Source organism: Heloderma suspectum, chromosome W (genome assembly GCF_057233095.1).
Source record: "Heloderma suspectum isolate Gila_16-S chromosome W, 16-S_ref, whole genome shotgun sequence".
Taxonomy (NCBI): domain Eukaryota; kingdom Metazoa; phylum Chordata; class Lepidosauria; order Squamata; family Helodermatidae; genus Heloderma; species Heloderma suspectum.
The window spans coordinates 63,698,262-63,717,189 of NC_139475.1; the positions used below are offsets into that span (position 1 = coordinate 63,698,262).

An 18,928-nucleotide genomic window follows, 5' to 3' on the forward strand; every position below is an offset into this window, starting at 1 on the left:
GATGTTGAATGGTTTGCCTTGGATTCGTACTGAGATCATTCTATCATTTTTGAGATTGTACCCCAGTACTGCTTTTCCCACCCTTTTGTTGACTATGAGTGCTACTCCATTTCTTCTAAGGGATTCTTGCCCACAGTAGTAGCTATGATGGTCAGCTGAATTAAATTCGCCTATGCCTGTCCATTTTAGTTTGGTGATTCCCAAGATGTCCATGTTCAATCTTGCCATCTCATGTTTGACCATGTCCAGCTTACCTTGATTCATTGATCTGACATTCCAGGTTCCTAAAGAATATTGTTCTTTACAGCATCGGATTTTCTTTTCACCACCAGACACATCCACAACTGAGTGTCCTTTCGGGTTTGGCCCAGCCGCTTCACTCTTTCTGGCGCTACTTGGAAATACCCTCTGCTCTTCCCCAGTAGTATACTGGACACCTTCCGACCTGAGGGGCTCATCTTCTGGCGTCATCTCTTTTAGCCTTGGGATACATTCCATGGGGTTTTCTTGGCAAGAATACTGGAGTGGGTTGCCATTTCCTTCTCCAGTGGACCACGTTTTGTCAGAACTCTCTGCCATGACCTGTCCGTCTTGGGTGGCCCTGCACGGCACAGCTTATGGCTTCACTGAGTTACGCAAGCCCCTTCGCCACAAGAAGGCAGTGATCCATGAAGGGACCCATGGACATGACCAAATGCTAAGTTTCCTCCCTCGAGATGCTTTGCCAGGCCTTGACTGCAGCTGCCTTCAGCTGCTGCTTGTTTGTGGGTCTTTCTGCCTTCAGTCTTGTCTTCAATAAGTGAGAAGCATGCTCTATTGGGTGGAGATCAGCTGACTGACTTGGCCATGGAAGAATATCCCACCTCTTTGCCTGGAGAAACTCTTGGGTAGCTTTTGCTGTATATTTTGGGTCATTATCCATCTGCAATATGAAGCGAAGTCCTATCAGTTTGGCAGCATTCGGCTGAATCTGAGCAGAAAGGATAGCCCTATACACTTCGGAATTCGTCCTGCGGCTTTTATCAGCAGTCAGGTCCTCAATAAACACCAGTGACCCAGCTCCATTAGCAGCCATACATGCCCAGGCCATAACGCTGCCTCCACCATGGTTGACAGATGATGTGCTATGCTTGGATCATGAGCTGTTCCTTTCCTTCTCCATACTTTTCTCTTCCCATCATTCTGGTACAAGTTAATCTTGGTCCCAGCAGTCCAAAGAATCTTATTCCAGAACTGGGCAGGCTTTTTTACGTATTTGCTGGCAAGGGCTAATCTGGCCTGTCTGTTCTTGAGTGTTACCAGTGGTTTGTGCCTTGTTGTGAAGCCTCTGTATTTACATTCATAAAGCCATCTCTTGACTGTAGATGTTGACAATGACATGCCTACCTCCGCAAGAGCGTTCTTGACCTGGCTAGATGTTGTGAAAGTGCTCCTCTTCACCATGAGCAGCATTCTGCGGTCATCCGCTTTAGTTGTCTTCCATGGTCTGCCAGGACTTTTGTGTTGCTGAGCTTGCCACTTAAGTCCTTTTCCAGAATGTTCAAAACTGTTGTGTTGGCCACTACACTGTTTCTGCTATCTCTCTGATGGGTTTATGTTGTTTCCTCGGCGTAATGATGGCCTCCTTCACTCGCATGGACACCTCTTTGGGCCTCATGTTGGGGGTTCCAGCGAACAGCTACCAAATGGAAATGTAACACTCAGAACCACCTCCAGGCCTGTTATCTGCTTGACTGGCCATGGGGCACCCAGGAAACAGGCCACCCCTGGCCATGCAGCTGCTTGCCATCCATTCGTTCCATTACTTATGAGCACCAAGGATGGGGGGGGGTGTAGGCCACTGGCTGTCCTTCCTGAATGGTCAGTGCCCCACTTTTGCCAAACCCCTTGAATTACAGCTAGAAGTCCTGACTTCGCTCCCATCTGGGTGTGTTTCCTTTCAACTTCAATGTGGTGGTGTAGAGGCCAACTGCCAAAGCAGTTATCCTTGCTCCAGTATTTCTGGCCCTGACTGTAAATGCAAAAGCGGTTCCTGCCAGTAACTAAACCTTAGGAGAGGCATCTCCACCTTTTAGAATTGGCAAAAGCCAGGAAACCACCGAATTATTTGGCTCAAACCTTTGATTCAGGACGTCTGGCATGCACACACCTGCAATATGGGGCTAATGAAGCTGGCCTACCTTATAAGGGTGTTACAAGGTAGCTTTCCCCAACCCAAGGCTCTTCAGACTACAGAGGAGTTCTGTTGGGAATAAAACTCCCATTGGCCATGCTGGCTGAGGATCATGGGAACTGTAGCCCAACACCTCTGGAGAGCACCAAACTGGGGAAAGCTGTTGTAAGGATGACCCAGGTAAGACCATGTACATTAATGCTCTGCAGGGCCGTCACACCAGGGAAGAGTTATCGTTATTAAAGTTATCGCATCAACAGATGACTTTCATGGCGCACATGTATTTACAATAGAATGACTTTATTTATATGTTGCAAAAAATGGTCTTGAATAAAAATCAGCATTTGATTTTGTATTTTTATTGTTTTCCTCCCCCCGAGTGTATTAACCCCCCCCCCCCGATTTTTAAAATAGGGGAAAAAAAGGATTAGGAAAGCAGAGAAAGGCTTTACGCCGCTTTTAAATGGTAACATTTTGGCAATGTGAAAAATTATTTTTGTTTGAAACCTTTTTCTTGTAAACAATGTCATGGCTCAAGATATCTTTTTATCACCTGTCATACAATTATTACAAAAACACACTATGAATAAGTTAGATCATATTCAAATCAGTTTAAGAAGGGATCCCTATAAAGCCCCCCCGCCCCTTCTCCCTGGCACGACATTTTGCCTAGAGTGGTGTAAATTGTTAAAATGGCAATCAAACAGAAAATAAATGCACTTTTTTAAAATATAAAAAAGGATGCTCCTTTAAACAGTCTCAGAATGAAGCAGCAAAGCAAAGGCTCACAGTATATTTTCCCCTCCATTTGGGTAGTCATTAAATATCTATTCCAAATTCTAGAAAGTTCCAGAATATATAGATTTTATTTATTTATATATATTTATATATATACACACACCGCCCTGTGTAATGTACACAATACATCTTTGTATCCAACTCTCATTTGCAAAAATATTATATAGAACAGGTTATCATATAAAGAACTGAGTTCCATCTCTTTTTTTAATTATCTCCTTCCAAAAATATTCAGTCACCCCTCACCCGCAAAATATTAAAGTTCTGAGATGTCGGCGCTCATAACATTAACTCACAACCCCTTTTTTGTTCCTGTTCCTTTTCTAAAGGAATTAAAACTTGGTGTATTTTGCACTAGATTTATCTACCTTGGTCAGAAATTGGAAAAGGGTTAAGGAAAAGAACTGACTCGCTGACGGAGAGAAAAAGATGCTTTCTACCTCCCTGCTCCGGTGTGGATCCCCAAGTCACACTGCTGAAAATATCCTAGAGATCCTAACAGTAGGGCACTAATTTAGGACTGCTGTCAAAAGATGCAGATTAAAACAAAGGGAAGGGTCAACATTAGGGAACAAAAATGAAGTGAAGCATGGGAGGCTGGTGTGACCTACGCACATACGCACGCACACACATCGTGATCCTGTGCAGGATACAAGACTCACACCTGCCTGGCCACCTCACCAAAGCTCAACAAGGCAACCTGACATCCCCCCAAAAGGCCATGCCGATGAAAGCAGCATCCCAGCAGAAAATACCCCACACTGGTGGAGAACATAAACCATGTCTCGCTTGCACGCTTACAAAAAGAGAGAGGTTCACGCCTAGTCTGAACACTCAAGAATTTCTTCCCCTCGGCTTCCAGCCAACTCCCACTGAGGAAAGGTTAGCGAAGGTGTTTCCACCTTTGCGTTCCCCACAACACGCAGAGCTTCAGGGGAGGAAAATGAAGTAGTGCACGTCTGAATGATGTCTCTGGGATTTGGGTCAACTAATCTCATCTTCCCTGTTTCAAAGTCCCCCTTTTCTCATGCGGACTAGGGTGGTGCTTGGAAACGCCACTTTCCTCCAGCAGCTGAGCCTACCTTCTCGAGGCCTTCTCCTCACTTTGTCTGGCCTGCTCTAGGAAGACCCCTTCACTCTGAGGGGGGAGAAGAGGGTGAGCCTTCCACCCCACCCTGACACAGCCGCTGCATTTTGGCCCAAGTGTTTTTGGAAACAGCCCTGCAAAAAAGTGCTGGGAGCAAAACCCAAAAACTAAACCGTGCAATTTGGAGACCGAGGGGGTGGCCATCGGTGGGACGACCCACTCAAGAGGGCGGGTGAGGAATGTCCGCTTCCGCTGGAGGCCATTTCAGTTCCAAAAGGAGCCTTCTGAGAGGGGAGTGAAGCTGGCAGGAATAAGGCTGAAAATGGCAAAAACAGCAGGGTGAACAGTATTGTGCTTTTGGGGTGTGCTCCTCCCTTGCCTAAAATGTTTCCCTTTGGGCTGGTGAATGGGGGAAGCGGGGAGAGGAAACCAAAAACTGGTTGAAGACATTCATCAGAGCTCCAACATCCCCCTTCTCTGATGTGTTCCTTTGATTCTGTGTTGTGCCTTTGGGAAGTTTGCACAAAAGCAAGAGAGAACAAAGAATATCATCTCCTCACCTCCCCTACTGACCCGCTCCAGGTAAGAGACCACCTCCAGATAAGAGGTCTGGGTGGTAAGTCTTTTTCACCGTAACAGAGCTCCACATCTTGACAAGGAAGGAAGGAGGACGACAGGGGGCACCATTTGAGAAGAGACCTTTAAAAAAAGAGTACCAACCCCCCCAGACCAGTCAGCAGTTAACAAAAACGAGCTTATAAAACCTAGAAAAGTCAGAGACTACGATTAGCCACAGGAATGGCAGCCATGCCAAATGCACACGTGCAGCTGAGAATGATCAGCCACACTGGGGAGTCGTGACTGGGAAGCACCACCTCCCCACCCTGAATTTAGGTCCCCACCAAAACTTGGCCAGTTGGCGGCAGAGAGAGGGCAGAGGTACAAAAAGGAGAGCGCAGACAGGAATGCGGGCATGTGATGGAGAGCATGAGCATCCCTTTGCATAGGGGAGAGCGCTCCCTCTGCTCCCCTGCACCTGACGCCATAGGACCATGGGCAATCCTCCTGTCAGCGCCATAGGACCTGCAACAGAGCTGAGGGCCCGATTCTACAAGCTGAACTGTCAACTGTTTGGGGGAGTGGAGGTGGGGCTGGCATCCAAAACTGAGCAAACTTCCCTTTAAGTGTTTTTAATATCTGGAGAGAGAACAGAGAAGTGGGTTACGCCATGTCAGCTCCTGGCTGTGTACAGTAAAGGGTTGGACTTCTTACTGGGATTGAATCCACGGGTCACTGAATGCACAACTGGCCCAGTTAAAGACATCTCTAACTCCCCCGCCCCTGCGTGGAGGGCGTTCACAGCCCGCTCAGCCCTGAGCCTCAGTGCCAGGACAGGAATTGCCGTTGGTCGTACTCAGCTATCAGTTTTTTGACGTGGGCCAGTTTGTTGTGGAGATATTCGCAGCGGTTCTTTTCTTGGCTGTAATTGCGGTTTGTCTGTGCGGAGAAAGAGACAAAGGAAGAAAAAAAAAGGACCGCTTTAGTATGCCAGGGAAAGCAGCAAATTGAGGGAGGGTGAGCATGTCGGTCAACTGACTACCTAATTTGCCTGCTGTGAAACACTCTATGAAACAAAAAAAGGAGGAAAACAGGACCTTAAAAAAAAGGAGGAAAAAAGGACCTTTATCACCAGGTGCCTCTTATCCTGCCTGGGTGGAAACCACATCTTAAAGATGTGACTCGTTCCGTGGCTGCAATGGGCATTTTATTTAATTCGCCCTTCTGCAACTTGGTGCCCTCCTGATGTTCCTGGACTACAACTCCCATCACCTCCCAAGCCAGACCAGCCCCTCTTGCTCGCTCCCCAGCAATGGGCTTTCCTAAGTGCACTGCTGCTGAACTTGGTGGTTCTACTTACGACCTCTCCTCCTCCAAGAAAAGCCAACCTTCCTGGGGGTGATGAGAGTTCCAGTCCAATCCATCGGGGGGGGGGCAGGTACCAGGTTAGAGAAAGCTGCTCTACTCCCCATTTCCCCCAGCACCCTGTGACTGGTCCAGCTGGGATCTCCTCAGTGGCTAAAAAGGTGAGGGTTTTCCTCACTATGCACGCACACAGAGGAAAAACGAGGCACCAGGAAACGAGATTGAAAAAAACTCACTTTTTTAATCTTCCGGTATTCTTGCAAGATCTGATCGTGAATAGTCTGCAAGGGAATGAGATGACGGGTGTGAATTTAAAAGCAACAACAGCAGCATTAGCAGCGGAGAGGGCTAGTAAACATTTTCTGGGCTAGCAGTTTCCACAGAAAAGACCTTAGACTTGGATGGGATCTTGGAGATCATCTAGTCCAACCCCTTTGCTCAATGCAGACCCTGCAATACAGGGATGCAGCTACAGCGTCCCTGACAAGTGGCCACACAGCCTCTGCTTAAACACCCCCCAGTGAAGGAGAGCCCTTCCCAGGTGGTCTCTGTCCCAGTGCTGCACATCTCTTGCTGTTTGGATGTTTCTCCAAATTCATTTCATTTCATTTCTATACCGCCCAACAGCCGAAGCTCTCTGGGCGGTTCACAAAAATTAAAACCAAACAACACACAATAAAACAATTTAAAATATATAGAACATTAAAACCACAATATAACAATACAACCACAATAAAACCTAGCAGCAGTGCAAGAGTTTAAAATACAGATTTAAAACAGCAAAGATAAAAATTTAGAAAGCTAAAATGCCTGGGAAAATAAAAAGGTCTTCACCTGGTGCCGAAAGGAGTACAATGTAGGCGCCAGGCGAACCTCACTAGGGAGCTCATTCCAGGGCCGGGGTGCCACAACAGAAAAAGCCCTCCTCCTAGTAGCCACCTGCCTCACTTCCTTTGGCAGGGGCTCACGGAGAAGGGCCGCTGATGATGATCTTAAGGTCTGGGCAGGCACATATGGGAGGAGGCGATCCTTCAGGTAACCTGGCCCCAAGTCGTTAAGGGCTTTGAATGTTAACACCAGCACTTTGAATCGGGCCCGGAAATGGACTGGCAGCCAGTGCAGCTGGAAAAGTACTGGCGTAATATGAGCTCGCAGGCCAGTCCCTGTTAACAATCTTGCTGCCCTGTTTTGGACCAGCTGAAGTTTCCGGACCGTTTTCAAAGGCAGCCCCACGTATAACGCATTGCAGTAATCCAGACGAGAAGTTATCAGAGCATGGATAACTGTAGCTAGGCTATCTCTGTCCAGAGAAGGGCGTAGTTGGTATACCAGCATAAGCTGATAAAAAGTGCTCCGTGCCACTGAGTTCACCTGTGCCTCAAGTGACAGTTCTGGGTCCAAGAGCACCCCTAAACTACAAACCTGATCCGTTGTGGGAGTGCAACCCCCTCCAGAACAGGTTGAATATCACTTAGCCGGGCAGATGAACCACCCACTAACAGTACCTCCATCTTGTCTGGATTGAGTTTCAGTTTATTAGCCCTCATCCAGGCCATTACCGTGCCCAGGCACTGATTCAGAACAGCCACTGCCTCACCTGGTTTTGATGAGAAGGAGAGGTAGAGCTGGGTGTCATCCGCATATTGATGGCACCTCAGCCCACACCTCCGGATAACCTCCCCCAGCGGTTTCATGTAGATGTTAAACAGCATGGGGGATAAAATAGAGCCCTGTGGAACCCCATGGCACAATTGCCATGGCACAGAGCAATACTCCCCAAGCACCACCCTCTGGAATTGGCCATCCAAGTAGCAGCGGAACCACTGCAGTGCAGTGCTTCCTACTCCTAACCCAGACAACCTATCCAGAAGGATACCATGGTCGATGGTATCGAAAACCGCTGAGAGGTCCAGGAGAATCAAGAGGGTCGCACTCCCCCTGTCCCTCTCCCGGCAGAGGTCATCCCACAGGGCGACCAAGGCAGTTTCCGTTCCAAAACCAGGCCTGAAGCCCGATTGAAATGGATCTAGATAATCCGTTTCATTCAAGAGTGCCTGGAGCTGTCCTACAACCACCCGCTCCAGCACCTTGCCCAGGAAGGGGATGTTGGCCACTGGACTATAATTGTTAACATCCTCTGGGTCCAGGTTAGGCTTTTTCAGGAGTGGTCTAATTACCGCCTCTTTTAAAGCGGCAGGCACCACGCCCTCTCTCAAGGAGGAATTTACAACCTCCTGGACCCAGCCAGACATCCCCTCCTTGTTTGATTTAATAAGCCATGAAGGGCAAGGGTCAAGCACACAAGTGGTCGATCGGACTTGGCCAAGCACCTTGTCCGCATCCTCAGGCCTCAGTAACTGAAACTCATCCAATAAAACTGGACCAGACGGTGCTCTGAACGCCTCTACCAATGGAACTGCATTAATGGTGGTGTCCAATTCATGATGAATCCGAGCGACTTTATCCTCAAAGTGCCGCGCAAACTTGTCACAGCGTGCTACCGAGGGTTCCACCGTCTCTCTCCCTGGCCCAGAATGTAACAGGCCGCGAACCACTCGGAAAATATCTGCTGGACGACACGGAGAAGATGCAATGCTGGTGGAAAAGAACTGTCTCTTTGCCACCCTCACCGCCACAGAGTAGGCTTGATAGTGGGCTCTTACCTGTGTTCGGTCAGACTCAGCACGAGTTTTCCTCCACCTGCGTTCCAGCTGTCTCCCCTCTTGCTTCATTGCCCTCAGCTCAGGTGTATACCAAGAAGCTGGCCAGGCTCTGCGCAGAGGGAGAGGGCGCTTGGGCGCGAGCGTGTCAACCGCCCGAGTCATCTCTGCATTCCACAGAGCGACCTGGGCTTCGACAGGAGCACCAGCCATACCAGCAGGAAAATCCCCCAGAGCCCTCTGGAATCCATCGGAATCCATTAATCTCCGGGGGCGGACCATTTTAATAGGTCCCCCACCCTTGCAGACGGGGAAGGCTGCCAGGAGTCTAAACCTCAGCAGGAAGTGATCTGACCATGACAAAGGGACAGATGTTAATTCCTCTACTTTCACATCACCATCCTCCTGCCCAGTCGAGAAAACCAGATCAAGCGTGTGTCCTTTTATATGCGTTGGGCCGATGACATGTTGGGACAGCCCCATGGTTGTCATGGCGGCCATGAAGTCCTGAGCCGCCCCGGATACAGCGGCTTCGGCATGGAAGTTGAGATCCCTCAGGACCATCATCCTAGGGGTCCTCAACACCAAGTCCGAGACCACCTCCGTCAGCTCAGGCAGGGAGTCTGATGGGCAGCAGGGTGGGCGGTACACCAAAAGAATCCCTAATCTGTCCCGGGTACCCAACACAAGGTTCAAACACTCAAGATCTGCACTCGAATGAGCAGGAAGCCTGGAGAGGGAGATTGAATTCCTATAGACCACGGCAACCCCACCTCCCCGACCCTCAAGTCGGTGCTGGTGCTGCACCGAGTGCCCAGGAGGGCACAGCTGGGAGAGCGTGACCCCGCCCAGTTCCCCCGCCCAGGTCTCAGTAATACATACCAGGTCAGCCCCCTCATCCACAATCAAATCATGGATGAGGGAGATTTTATTTTGGGCCGACCTGGCATTCAGCAGCAGCACCACCAGACCCGAGGGCAGACTGGTAAGGCTGCCAGGAACCATCAGGTTGGGGGAAGAACCAGAAGAGGGGACAGCTGTAAGGTGTCTAGCCCCTCTTCTCCTCAGCTGGCCTGTTAATCCCCCAAATGTTTCTCCGAAATCTGCTTCCATGCAACTTCTACCCACAGACTCTTGTCCTGCCCCCGGGAGCAACAAAGAACTCTGCTCCATCTTCCGTGCGACAGCCCTTCAGGTACCGCAAGACTGCTATTGTGTCTCCCCTCAATCTTGGAACCCATTCCCTCGGGAGGCGGTGGGCTCCCCCACACTGGAGGCGTTCAAGACGAGGCTGGACAGCCACCTGTCAAGGATGCTCTGACTTGGATTCCTGCATTGGGCAGGGGGTTGGACTCGAGGGTCCTGTAGGCCCCTTCCAACCCTGCTAGTCTATGATTCTCTTCTCCAGACTAAATGCACCCAGCTCTTTTGCCCGCTCCTCAGGGGGTGTGGTTCCCAGGCCCCCACCCTCCTGGGCGCCCTTCTCTGGACGTGCTCTAGCTTGCCAAGGCCTTCCTTAAAATGTGATGCCCAGAAATGGCTTCTTTGCAAGGGCGACCAAGGAGCCAGGAAGCTGCTGCTATAGCTCGCAGCCAAGAGACAGACACGGGGCTCCCTCTGTTCCCCCTGCTGCGAGGCGGCCTGGACAGGATGGCCAGCCGCTTCCGGCTGCCCGCCCTTGCCCCCGCTCTGACCTTGTACTCCTCTGAGCCCGGTGAGAGCTGCTTCAGCTGCGAGTCCAGCTGCATGAAGTGCCGCGTGATCCGCTCGATGCGGGCGTGCAGGTCGCGGTACTCGCCGTACTCCGCGTTGAAGTCGTTCTTGTAGCTCTGGCGCTGCTCGGAAGAGGCGATGGCGCCGTATTTGCTGGAGCGTGGAGGAGAACTCAACGTGAGCAAACCAACGAAAACCCAGCACGCCCCCCGCCCTCTCATGACCAACGCAATGAAGACACGCTGCAGGGATGGGGGAATGGTAGCCCTCCAGATGATACTAGACTACAATTCCCATTGTCCCTGCCCATTGGCCAGGACCAATGGGACTTGCAGTCCAGGACAGCTGGAGGGTCGCGCCCTCCTTACCGCCGGTGTATGACGTCAGGCCCAAGGGAATATTGGGAGCCAAGCCCTAAATTATCAGGAAAAGAACGGAACGACCGTCCCTCGAAATGTTTTGGGCCACAATTCCCAGCATTCCTGACCTGGGGCTGATGGGGGTTGAAGTCCAAGCCATCTGGAGGGTGCCAGGCTGGAATAGAACGTATCAGCCAGCATTGTTATGCCTCTATATAAATTGGAGGTGTCAGGCACGCTGAGTACGGTTCAAATTGCCCCCCTCTGAAGGGAGAATTGTGGAGCCAAAAAGGTGCAGAGAAGGACCACCGAAATGACCTGGGGGCTGACGCGACACCCCTACGAGGAAAAGCTACAGGGTTGGAGATTTTTTTGTTACGGAGGAAAAAAAGTGTTAGGGGGCATAACAGAGCAGCTGCCTCGACCTGGTGTCCCAGAGATTGCTGGAGAACTGTTGTGGTGGCAATATAAGCTGAGGACTAGCAAAAGAAAGAACTGCTTCGCATAGCAATACTTAGTTTGAATTCGCTGGGACAAGGGGTGGCGATGGCCATGCTCACGGAGGTGGGCTTAAACGAGGAGACAAATTTACGGAGGAGGAGGTGGTAGCAGCCTTTCAAGGGCTACCAGCCATGAAAACTAAAAATGGAACTGCGCTTGGACTATTATGTTCAGTTCCAATTGCCACACCTAAGATATTGTAGAGGTGGAAAAAGGGCAGAAAAGGCCAAGGAACATGATCCAGGGGCTAGAGAGAGGTTGTAACATCTGGGTCTGTTTAGCTTGGAGAAAAGGTGAGTGAAGGGAGACGTGATCGAGGTGGACAAAATGATGCCTGGTGTGGAGAAAGTGGACAGGGAGACATTTTTCTCCCTCTCTCGTAATACTAGAGCCCAATGGGGTCATCCCAAGAAGCTGATTGGGGGGAGATTCGGGATAGATCCAAGGAAGGAAGCGCAGACTTAAACTATGGAATTCCCTACCGCAAGATGTAGTGATATCCACCTATTTGGATGGCTTTAAAAGGAGGGTAGACAAATTCCTGGAGGAGGAGGAGGCTATCAGTGGCTACTAGTCATGACAGCTATATGCCACCTCCAGTCTCAGAGGCAGTGTGTCTATGTGCACCAGTTGCTGGGGAACATGGGCAGGAAGGTGGCATTGCACTCATGCCTTTATCATCACCAACGTTCATATCTTGCTTTTCCTCCAAGGAGCCCAAGGTGGCTTACATGGTCCTGCTCTCCTCCATGTTATCCTCACAACAACCCTGCGAGGTAGGTTAGGCTTAGCATCAGTGACTGGCCCAAAGTCGCCCAGTGAGCCTCATGATGGAGGGGGGACTCGAACCCGGGTCTCCTGCGTCCCAGACCAATGCTCTAACCACTGCACCACACGGGCTCTGTTTGTAGGCTCCCGTGGGCATCTGACAGGTGACTGTGGGGAACAGAATGTTGGACCAGTGGGGCCTGTGGTCTGATGCAACCGGGCTCTTCTGCTGTTCTAAGCTCCATGCACAGCGAACGTCTACCCCTGGGTATTGCCTGCCAGGGGGAGAAACTGAAGAGGGGTCTTGCCTTCACTGCCCTGCTTGTGGGGTTCCCACTGGGGCACCTGTCTGGCCACTGCAGGAGGCGGCACCCAGGCCCCACCAACATTCAACCCCCCCACCCCTGGTCCCTCAAACACTTACAGCAAGTAGTCCGGCGTTTCTGATGTGGACGTTGGAACGCTGGAGCTGTTGCACATCTCGTTCAAACCTGGGGGCGAGAAGGGAAGAAGGGGGGAAAGAAAGAAAAGGTTGACATCTTCAACTTCAGCCACTTGCACAAGAAGCATTCTGCTTAAAGAAAGGGGGCTTAAAAGGACTTGGCCATCAATATGCGGATGACCCCCAGCTCTGCCTCTCTTTTTCATTGAACACAGGCAAGGCAGCGGCTGTTCTGAATCAGTGCCCGGGCACGATAACGGACTGGATGAGGGCCAATAAACGGAGACTCAATCCAGGCAGGACAGAGGTACTGTTAGTGGGTGGTCTGCCTGCCCAGCTGGGTGATGCTCAACCTGTTCAGGGGGGGGGGGAGCTGCACTCCCCTAAAGGATCAGGTTCGTAGTTTGGGGGTGCTCTTGGACCCAGAACTGTCACTTGAGGCATGCGTGGACTTGGTGGTACGGAGCACCTTTGATCAGCTAAGGCTGAAATACCAGCTATGCTCTTATCTGGACAGAGATGGCCTAGCTACAGTTATCCGTGCTCTGATAACCTCTCATCTCGATTACTGCCACGTGTTATACGCAGGGCTGCCTTTGAAAACGGTCCGGAAACTTCAGCTGGTCCAAAACAGGGCAGCGAGATTGTTAACAGGGACTGGCCAACGAGATCACATTGTGCCCATACTTTTCCAGCTGCACTGGCTGCCAGTCCATTTCTGGGCCTGATTCAAAGTGCTGGTGTTAACATTCAAAGAACTTAACGGCTTGGGGCCAGGTTCTCTGAAGGATCGCCTCCTCCCATATGGGCCTGCCCGGACCCTAAGATCACCCTCAGCAGTCCTTCTCCAGGAGGCCCTGCCAAAGGAAGTGAGGCGGGTGGCTACCAGGAAGAGGGCCTTTTCTGCTGTGGCCCCCCAGCTGTGGAATGAGCTCCCTGGAGAGGTTCACCTGGCGCCTATGTTGTTCTCCTTCTGGTGCCAGGTGAAGCCCTTTTTATTCTCCCAGTATTTTAGCATTTCAGCTCCCTAGTCTTTTAGCTCTGCTGTTTTAAATCTGTATTTTAAATCTTTGCATTTGCTGCTAGGTTTTACTCTGGTTGTACTGTTCTATTGTGGTTCTAAGCTTTCATATTTTATATTGCTTTATGCTGCGCTCTGTGGTTTTAATTTGTGTGAACCACCCAGAGAGCTTCAGCTCTTGGGTGGTAAAGCAGTGAAATGAAATGAATAAATAAATAAATAAATAAAAGAGGGTTTCGTGCTGTGGCGTGCAGGCTGGTTCATGTACACAGACGTGATCAGCAGTGCCACTTGGAGCACATCTTAATTCTAGTTGTGGCTAGTAAAAAAAAAAAATCCATCTAGGAAGGAAACTGAACGAGGGATGGACAGGAAGGAGGGCAGGAGCAGGACATGGGATCTGGGTTGCCTTTGGCTGCCGCCTAGTGATCATACTCAGGACGTACATGTAGCCCTGCAGGATGTTCTGAGAAACAGCTGCTTATAGGAGAAAAAAATAAAACATGAACACATCCACGCTCACCCATTAGAAAAAAAAAGGGGGGGAGAGACTCCTAGTGTGCCACCATTATTAGGACCACCTAGGAAAGCAGGAAGCAAGCTTCAGAGTTCAACCAAACTCTTTACACCGGGGGTGCAGAACCTTCAGGGTTGTGGGCCAAATCCGGCATGCCTGCGAGCCAGATCTGGGGGTCCCTAGAGAGCCCCCCCCACTTTCCCCGGTCCCACCCTTTCCCCCAGTCACAGATCATTGGGTGGTTTTCTGGCTTTGGTGCAGCCCCCTAAGGGTGACACACCAGCATTAAGAGCTTTAAGCTAAAAGATGCTGTTATTTGTGGCCTTGCCCCCTTTTGCCTTCGGTTCTGCCCACCACTGGAATGCAGCTCCTGAGAGCTTGCCTGAAATGTAATTTGGCCCCCAGGCTGAAAGAGGTTTGGCGAGCCTGCTTTAAATTGGGTTTGATGTATGGCAGGTGCATAAGCGATCTCAGGACCCAAGCAAGGCATGCTGGGACAGAATTGGCAATGGTTGTGTGTCCCCTACTCCACCCCCCATCATCTCCAGGTAAGGCTGGAGAGCTGCTGCCAGTCCGTGTACAGTTCTGAGCTAGATGTAACCTAATGTAGTTAGGTTACATTAATGTAACCTAAAAGCCATTGTATGTGTCTTAAGCAGCACATAGTACTGTAAGAGCTGCGCATGCCTGGAATGAGCAGACAGTAACCCTAAGATAAGGTTGCTAAGCAAACCGCTGGCAACCAATCAAAGTGACACGCTGGCTGAGGAATGCAAGCTAAGTGATAAAACTGTAGCGCGGAGGTTGCCCAGGGTCGACTCTGCTTTGAGCGTGAGCTCCTTTGTCGAACTGTTTGCAAACAATAAAATCGAGTTGGACCCAGCCTGAAGTTGACTCCCCTCTTTGGGGCAAATTGGACCAGCCTCCAGGGGGCGACACTAGCATTTTGTGCAACAAACTGGCGAGCAGTCAGGAGTCCCTTGGACCACCCTGGGGTCAAACGACAGAACCGGCGAAGGTGCCAGGAGGTTAAAGGTGTGGACTCCATTGATTGAGTCAACCAGGCTGAATGGGTCTGAAGAGACGGCACTAGGGTGCTGGGCGGAGTAAGTACTTGATTTCCCTTCTGTCTTTCTGTTTGAGTTGCCTTCGGAGCGTCTGAGGTTTGTCAGACTCCGTGTAAACGTCTGAGGTTTGTCAGGCTCCGTGTGTGGTTTCAAATAGAGGTAGGCACAATGGGGGCGGGTAGCTCCCGTTTAGAAAGCTCTGCCACTCCCTTGGGATGCATGCTAAAGAACTTTAGCAAAGTCAAGCGTCTGAGGTTTGTCAGACTCCGTGTACTAAGATGTCGAAAGGCAAGCTGGTTACACTCTGTCAATTGGAATGGCCAGCATTTGGAATTAGTTGGCCAGACATAGGATCCTTTGGTGTAAATCTTGTAAATGCTGTATATAAAAATGTGGTGAATAATGGGCAATGGGATCAATTCGCCTATATTGATGGTTGGTTGAATTGGTGCGGAAAGAATCCCCCTTAGTTACAGAAGTGTAAATGTGCAAATGTGTTACTGGCAAAGGACCGCAGGGGCAAGAGACCCCGGGTGGTGTCTGAATCAAGTAGTAAGAGATAAATTTGCCTCAGGGAAGGTGAGATTATCAGCATTTGGATGAGTGCCAACCAAAATCCACTGAAGGCGAGAAAAGGTTGAATATAAAGTTCAATATTGTAAAGTCATGATGGTATGCTCCGAGGTGAAGCCCAAGGCCCCTGTTCCCCCCGATTCAAGCCCCACGGAAGGAGCTTGAAGACTGGGAGACCCTGCCCAAGGTGCCCTGAGCTCCCCCCGGTCTGATTCGGTCTGTTAGGTTGGGAGGAGAGGTTGTTGGGGGAGGGAGGGAGGGGGCCCGCCAGAGACAGTTTGTCTGCCACCGTATCCAAGTTTGTTAGAAGAAGCAAAAGCAGTTGAAAAAGTTGCAACTTCTGAAGAAAGAGATTTGTTTGACGACTTAAAGACTGTGGCAAAATCAAGAAACAAAGACAGAGCAAGTTCTTAAAATATCAGGGTCTGTGTGAGCTTCTCTCTGTCAGCCTGCTCAGAGCAGAGCCAAGGGGGACTTGCCTAACCCCCCTTCGCCGTGGCTGGTTTAGCCTTAGCAAGCAGAGAGGCTGGAGGTGTCTGTGAGGACCTGACAAAAGAGTGAGATTTGCAAAAAAAACAAACAAACAAGAAAAGCATCACAGCTGGAAAGCTGAGCAGCACTGCTCTGTTCTTACCTGTGGAGGAATCTAGAAGAGGTGTAAGGTTACACCTTCCCCATTCGAACTGATGAAGAGACACAGAGCTTTTGTTAAGAACATCCCTTCTTTATGGCCCAAAGCCTTCTTTGTTAGAGGCACTCTGCACATGGACTGGAACTTTGGCCAGTTAAAGACTTGCCATAAAAAGTACTGTGAGGCTTGTCATAGCCTTCAACTCCCGTTGTTGTAGATTGTGTGTTAGTTTGTGATCAGCTCAGTGTACAGTTTGATTTGTGATTTCAACACTCAGATAAAAAGCTGCATTTGACTGAAAGAACTGGGTATATTTAGGCTTGAGAAGAGAAGACTGAGAGGAGATCTGATAGCACTCTTCAAGTACTTAAAAGGTTGTCCCAGAGAGGAAGGCCAAGATCTCTTCTCAATCATCCCAGACTGCAGGACACGGAATAATGGGCTCAAGTGACAGGAAGCTGGATTCCGGCTGAACGTCAGGAGAAACGTCCTAACTGTTAGAGCAATACGACAATGGAACCAATTACCTGGGGAGGTGGTGGGCTCTCCCACCCTGGAGGCATTCAAGACGAGGCTGGACAGCCATCTGTCAGGGATGCTCTGATTTAGATTCCTGCACTGGGCAAGGGGTTGGACCGGATGGCCTTGCAAGCCCCTTCCAACCCTACTATTCTATGATTCTATGATTTCCAAGGCTTGGATTTCATTTACCCTAATGAAGCATACAGATACAAATTTCTAGAGATTCATAGACTACAAAGGAAACAGCCTTCAAAAAGTTCAAAGAGAAACTACGAAAGTTAGTTTCCCTTTAAAAAGGGGGGCAGCAAATTCTCTTAACTTAAGAGGTGAGAGAGAGAGAGTCCCCCACTCTCCCGTGATACTTCTAAGCCCAGCTGTGTTTCTGAAGCCTAAGAAAGTTCCTGCCCCATGTGTTCCAGCTCTTTCTCAAAATCTGAACTGTTCTGACGTTCCATTTGCTCAGAGGCAAACCTGACACTCTGCCAAAACTCATGCAGTGTGGAGTTGCCGATGCAAAAATGGTGGCTTGGAACTCTTTCCACATATGAGAACGCCCTTCCCTTGATTTTGATGGGCCCTGACCATGCAGTCAGAGGAGCAGTATAATGGGTAGATCTGCTCCACCATGCCCTACTATACAAAACAAATGTTTTCCAGTCATGGTGTTAGATTTTAATGATATGAAAAAGGTATAAAAGAAGGCAGAAGAAAGTAGCAGACAAAAAGGCTTAAAAAAGAAAGAAAGCTTATCCCAAATGTGTGTCGTTGAAGATCTAAGCAAGCGAGTCTCTGTCGAAGCAATGGCAAACAGCCTAACTTGCAGAGAAAACAAAGAGTTAAAACTGGTGCATGGCAAGTTCAAAAATTATGGTTAGTTAATAAAGGGATCATCCCCCTTTAACACCCCGATTTTGAGTGCGCCCGAGGCAGATAGCACCTCCTTCAGGTTGGACCAAGACCTGAGAACAGTGGCTGACTGCCCTTTGTGCCTCAAAAATGATGCAAAGATGTTTGAGCCCCCAGCTCAAATGAGAAGTCGCCCATGCGCTTACTATCCTTTTCAGAGATTTCAAATTGACTTTTCAGAGTTGCCCCAGACTCATGGCTATCGGTACCTGCTAGTAATGATAAAACCAATTGACTGCACCGCTCAGACAGTAGCCAAGATCCTGTTAAAAAGTAATCCCTAAGCTCTTGTTACCTAAAGAGAGTGAATCAAATCGGGGGCCCCATTTTGTTGGACAAGTGACGCAAGTAGTGGCCCAGGCATAACAAACTAACTAGAAGCTACACCCCCCTTGGAAACCTCAATCTACAAGTCAAGTTGAGAAGATGAACCGCACCTTAAAGACAATGCTCATTAAAATTTGTTTAAAGAATAAGTTGAAAGGCCACAGGCCTTGCCAATCACCTTGACTCGAGTATGGTGCGCCCCCAAGGGAAGTATTAAATTGACACCTTTTAAACGTTCCATAAGCGCCCACCTCGGATATTACCTATGGCTGATAGCTTAAATGTGAATTTAAAAGTAAAAGTTTTAAGATTCAAGGTTATGTTACTGCTTTGCAGTCTGTTTTGTTTTCACAGGTTTGCGACACCGCACCAATCCTGGCCTTTAGATGCTCCAGTGCATAATCTCAATCCCAGCGATTGGGTGCTAATCCAGTCCTAGAAAGATGAACCACCTACCAAGAAGCAGAAGGGTCTGTTTCAGATCCTACTTACCACTCCCATTGCTATGAAAGTCGCCAAAGAAAAGAAGTGGATTCATCACACTGAATAAAGGCATCACCTGCACCAGAGAGGGTCACACCGGAAGCTGACCCACCTGAAGGGCACCGTTGGAATAATGAACCCCTGAAAGGACTCAAGTAGCTCTGCAGAAAGAGGGCGCTCTCCTTTCAAGGGTTCCTGATGAACGGAACAAAACTGAGTTCCAAAAGTTCAAAAAAAAAGTGTTTTTGTTGTCAACATTCTAGTAGCTAGAACAAGGGCGTCCCAGGCCTCACTTGCTGTTTAGAGAAAACCGTCAATGCCACAGCGATAATAGTTTGCGCCTTTAAGTGCATAGTCCACCGCGGGACCAAAGAGAGTATAAATTTGAGAAAAGCCTTTTGAGGGGGGAATTGTAGTAAAAATGTAACCTAAAAGCCATTGTATGTGTCTTAAGCAG

The 18,928-nt window shown here is 49.4% G+C and overlaps 1 protein-coding gene across 3 annotated transcripts in view; it reads right to left on the reverse strand.

The window, feature by feature from the left end:
- Positions 1–2,865: 2,865 nt before the first annotated feature.
- Positions 2,866–18,928, reverse strand: part of LOC146334083 (RNA polymerase II elongation factor ELL-like) — a 66,307-nt gene continuing 50,244 nt past the window's right edge. Inside the window, exons 9-12 of one of the 3 annotated variants that reach the window (XM_084825021.1) lie at positions 12,407–12,473; positions 10,336–10,507; positions 6,218–6,262; positions 2,866–5,555 (exon numbers count right to left, since the gene is read on the reverse strand). In XM_084825021.1, the coding sequence (XP_084681147.1) occupies positions 5,439–5,555; positions 6,218–6,262; positions 10,336–10,507; positions 12,407–12,473 (401 nt within the window). In that variant the 3' untranslated portion in view covers positions 2,866–5,438. Of the gene's footprint in view, positions 5,556–6,217; positions 6,263–9,846; positions 10,508–12,406; positions 12,474–18,928 lie in introns of those variants that run through there. The other 2 variants (XM_084825020.1, XM_084825019.1) reach the window with 2 other exon arrangements.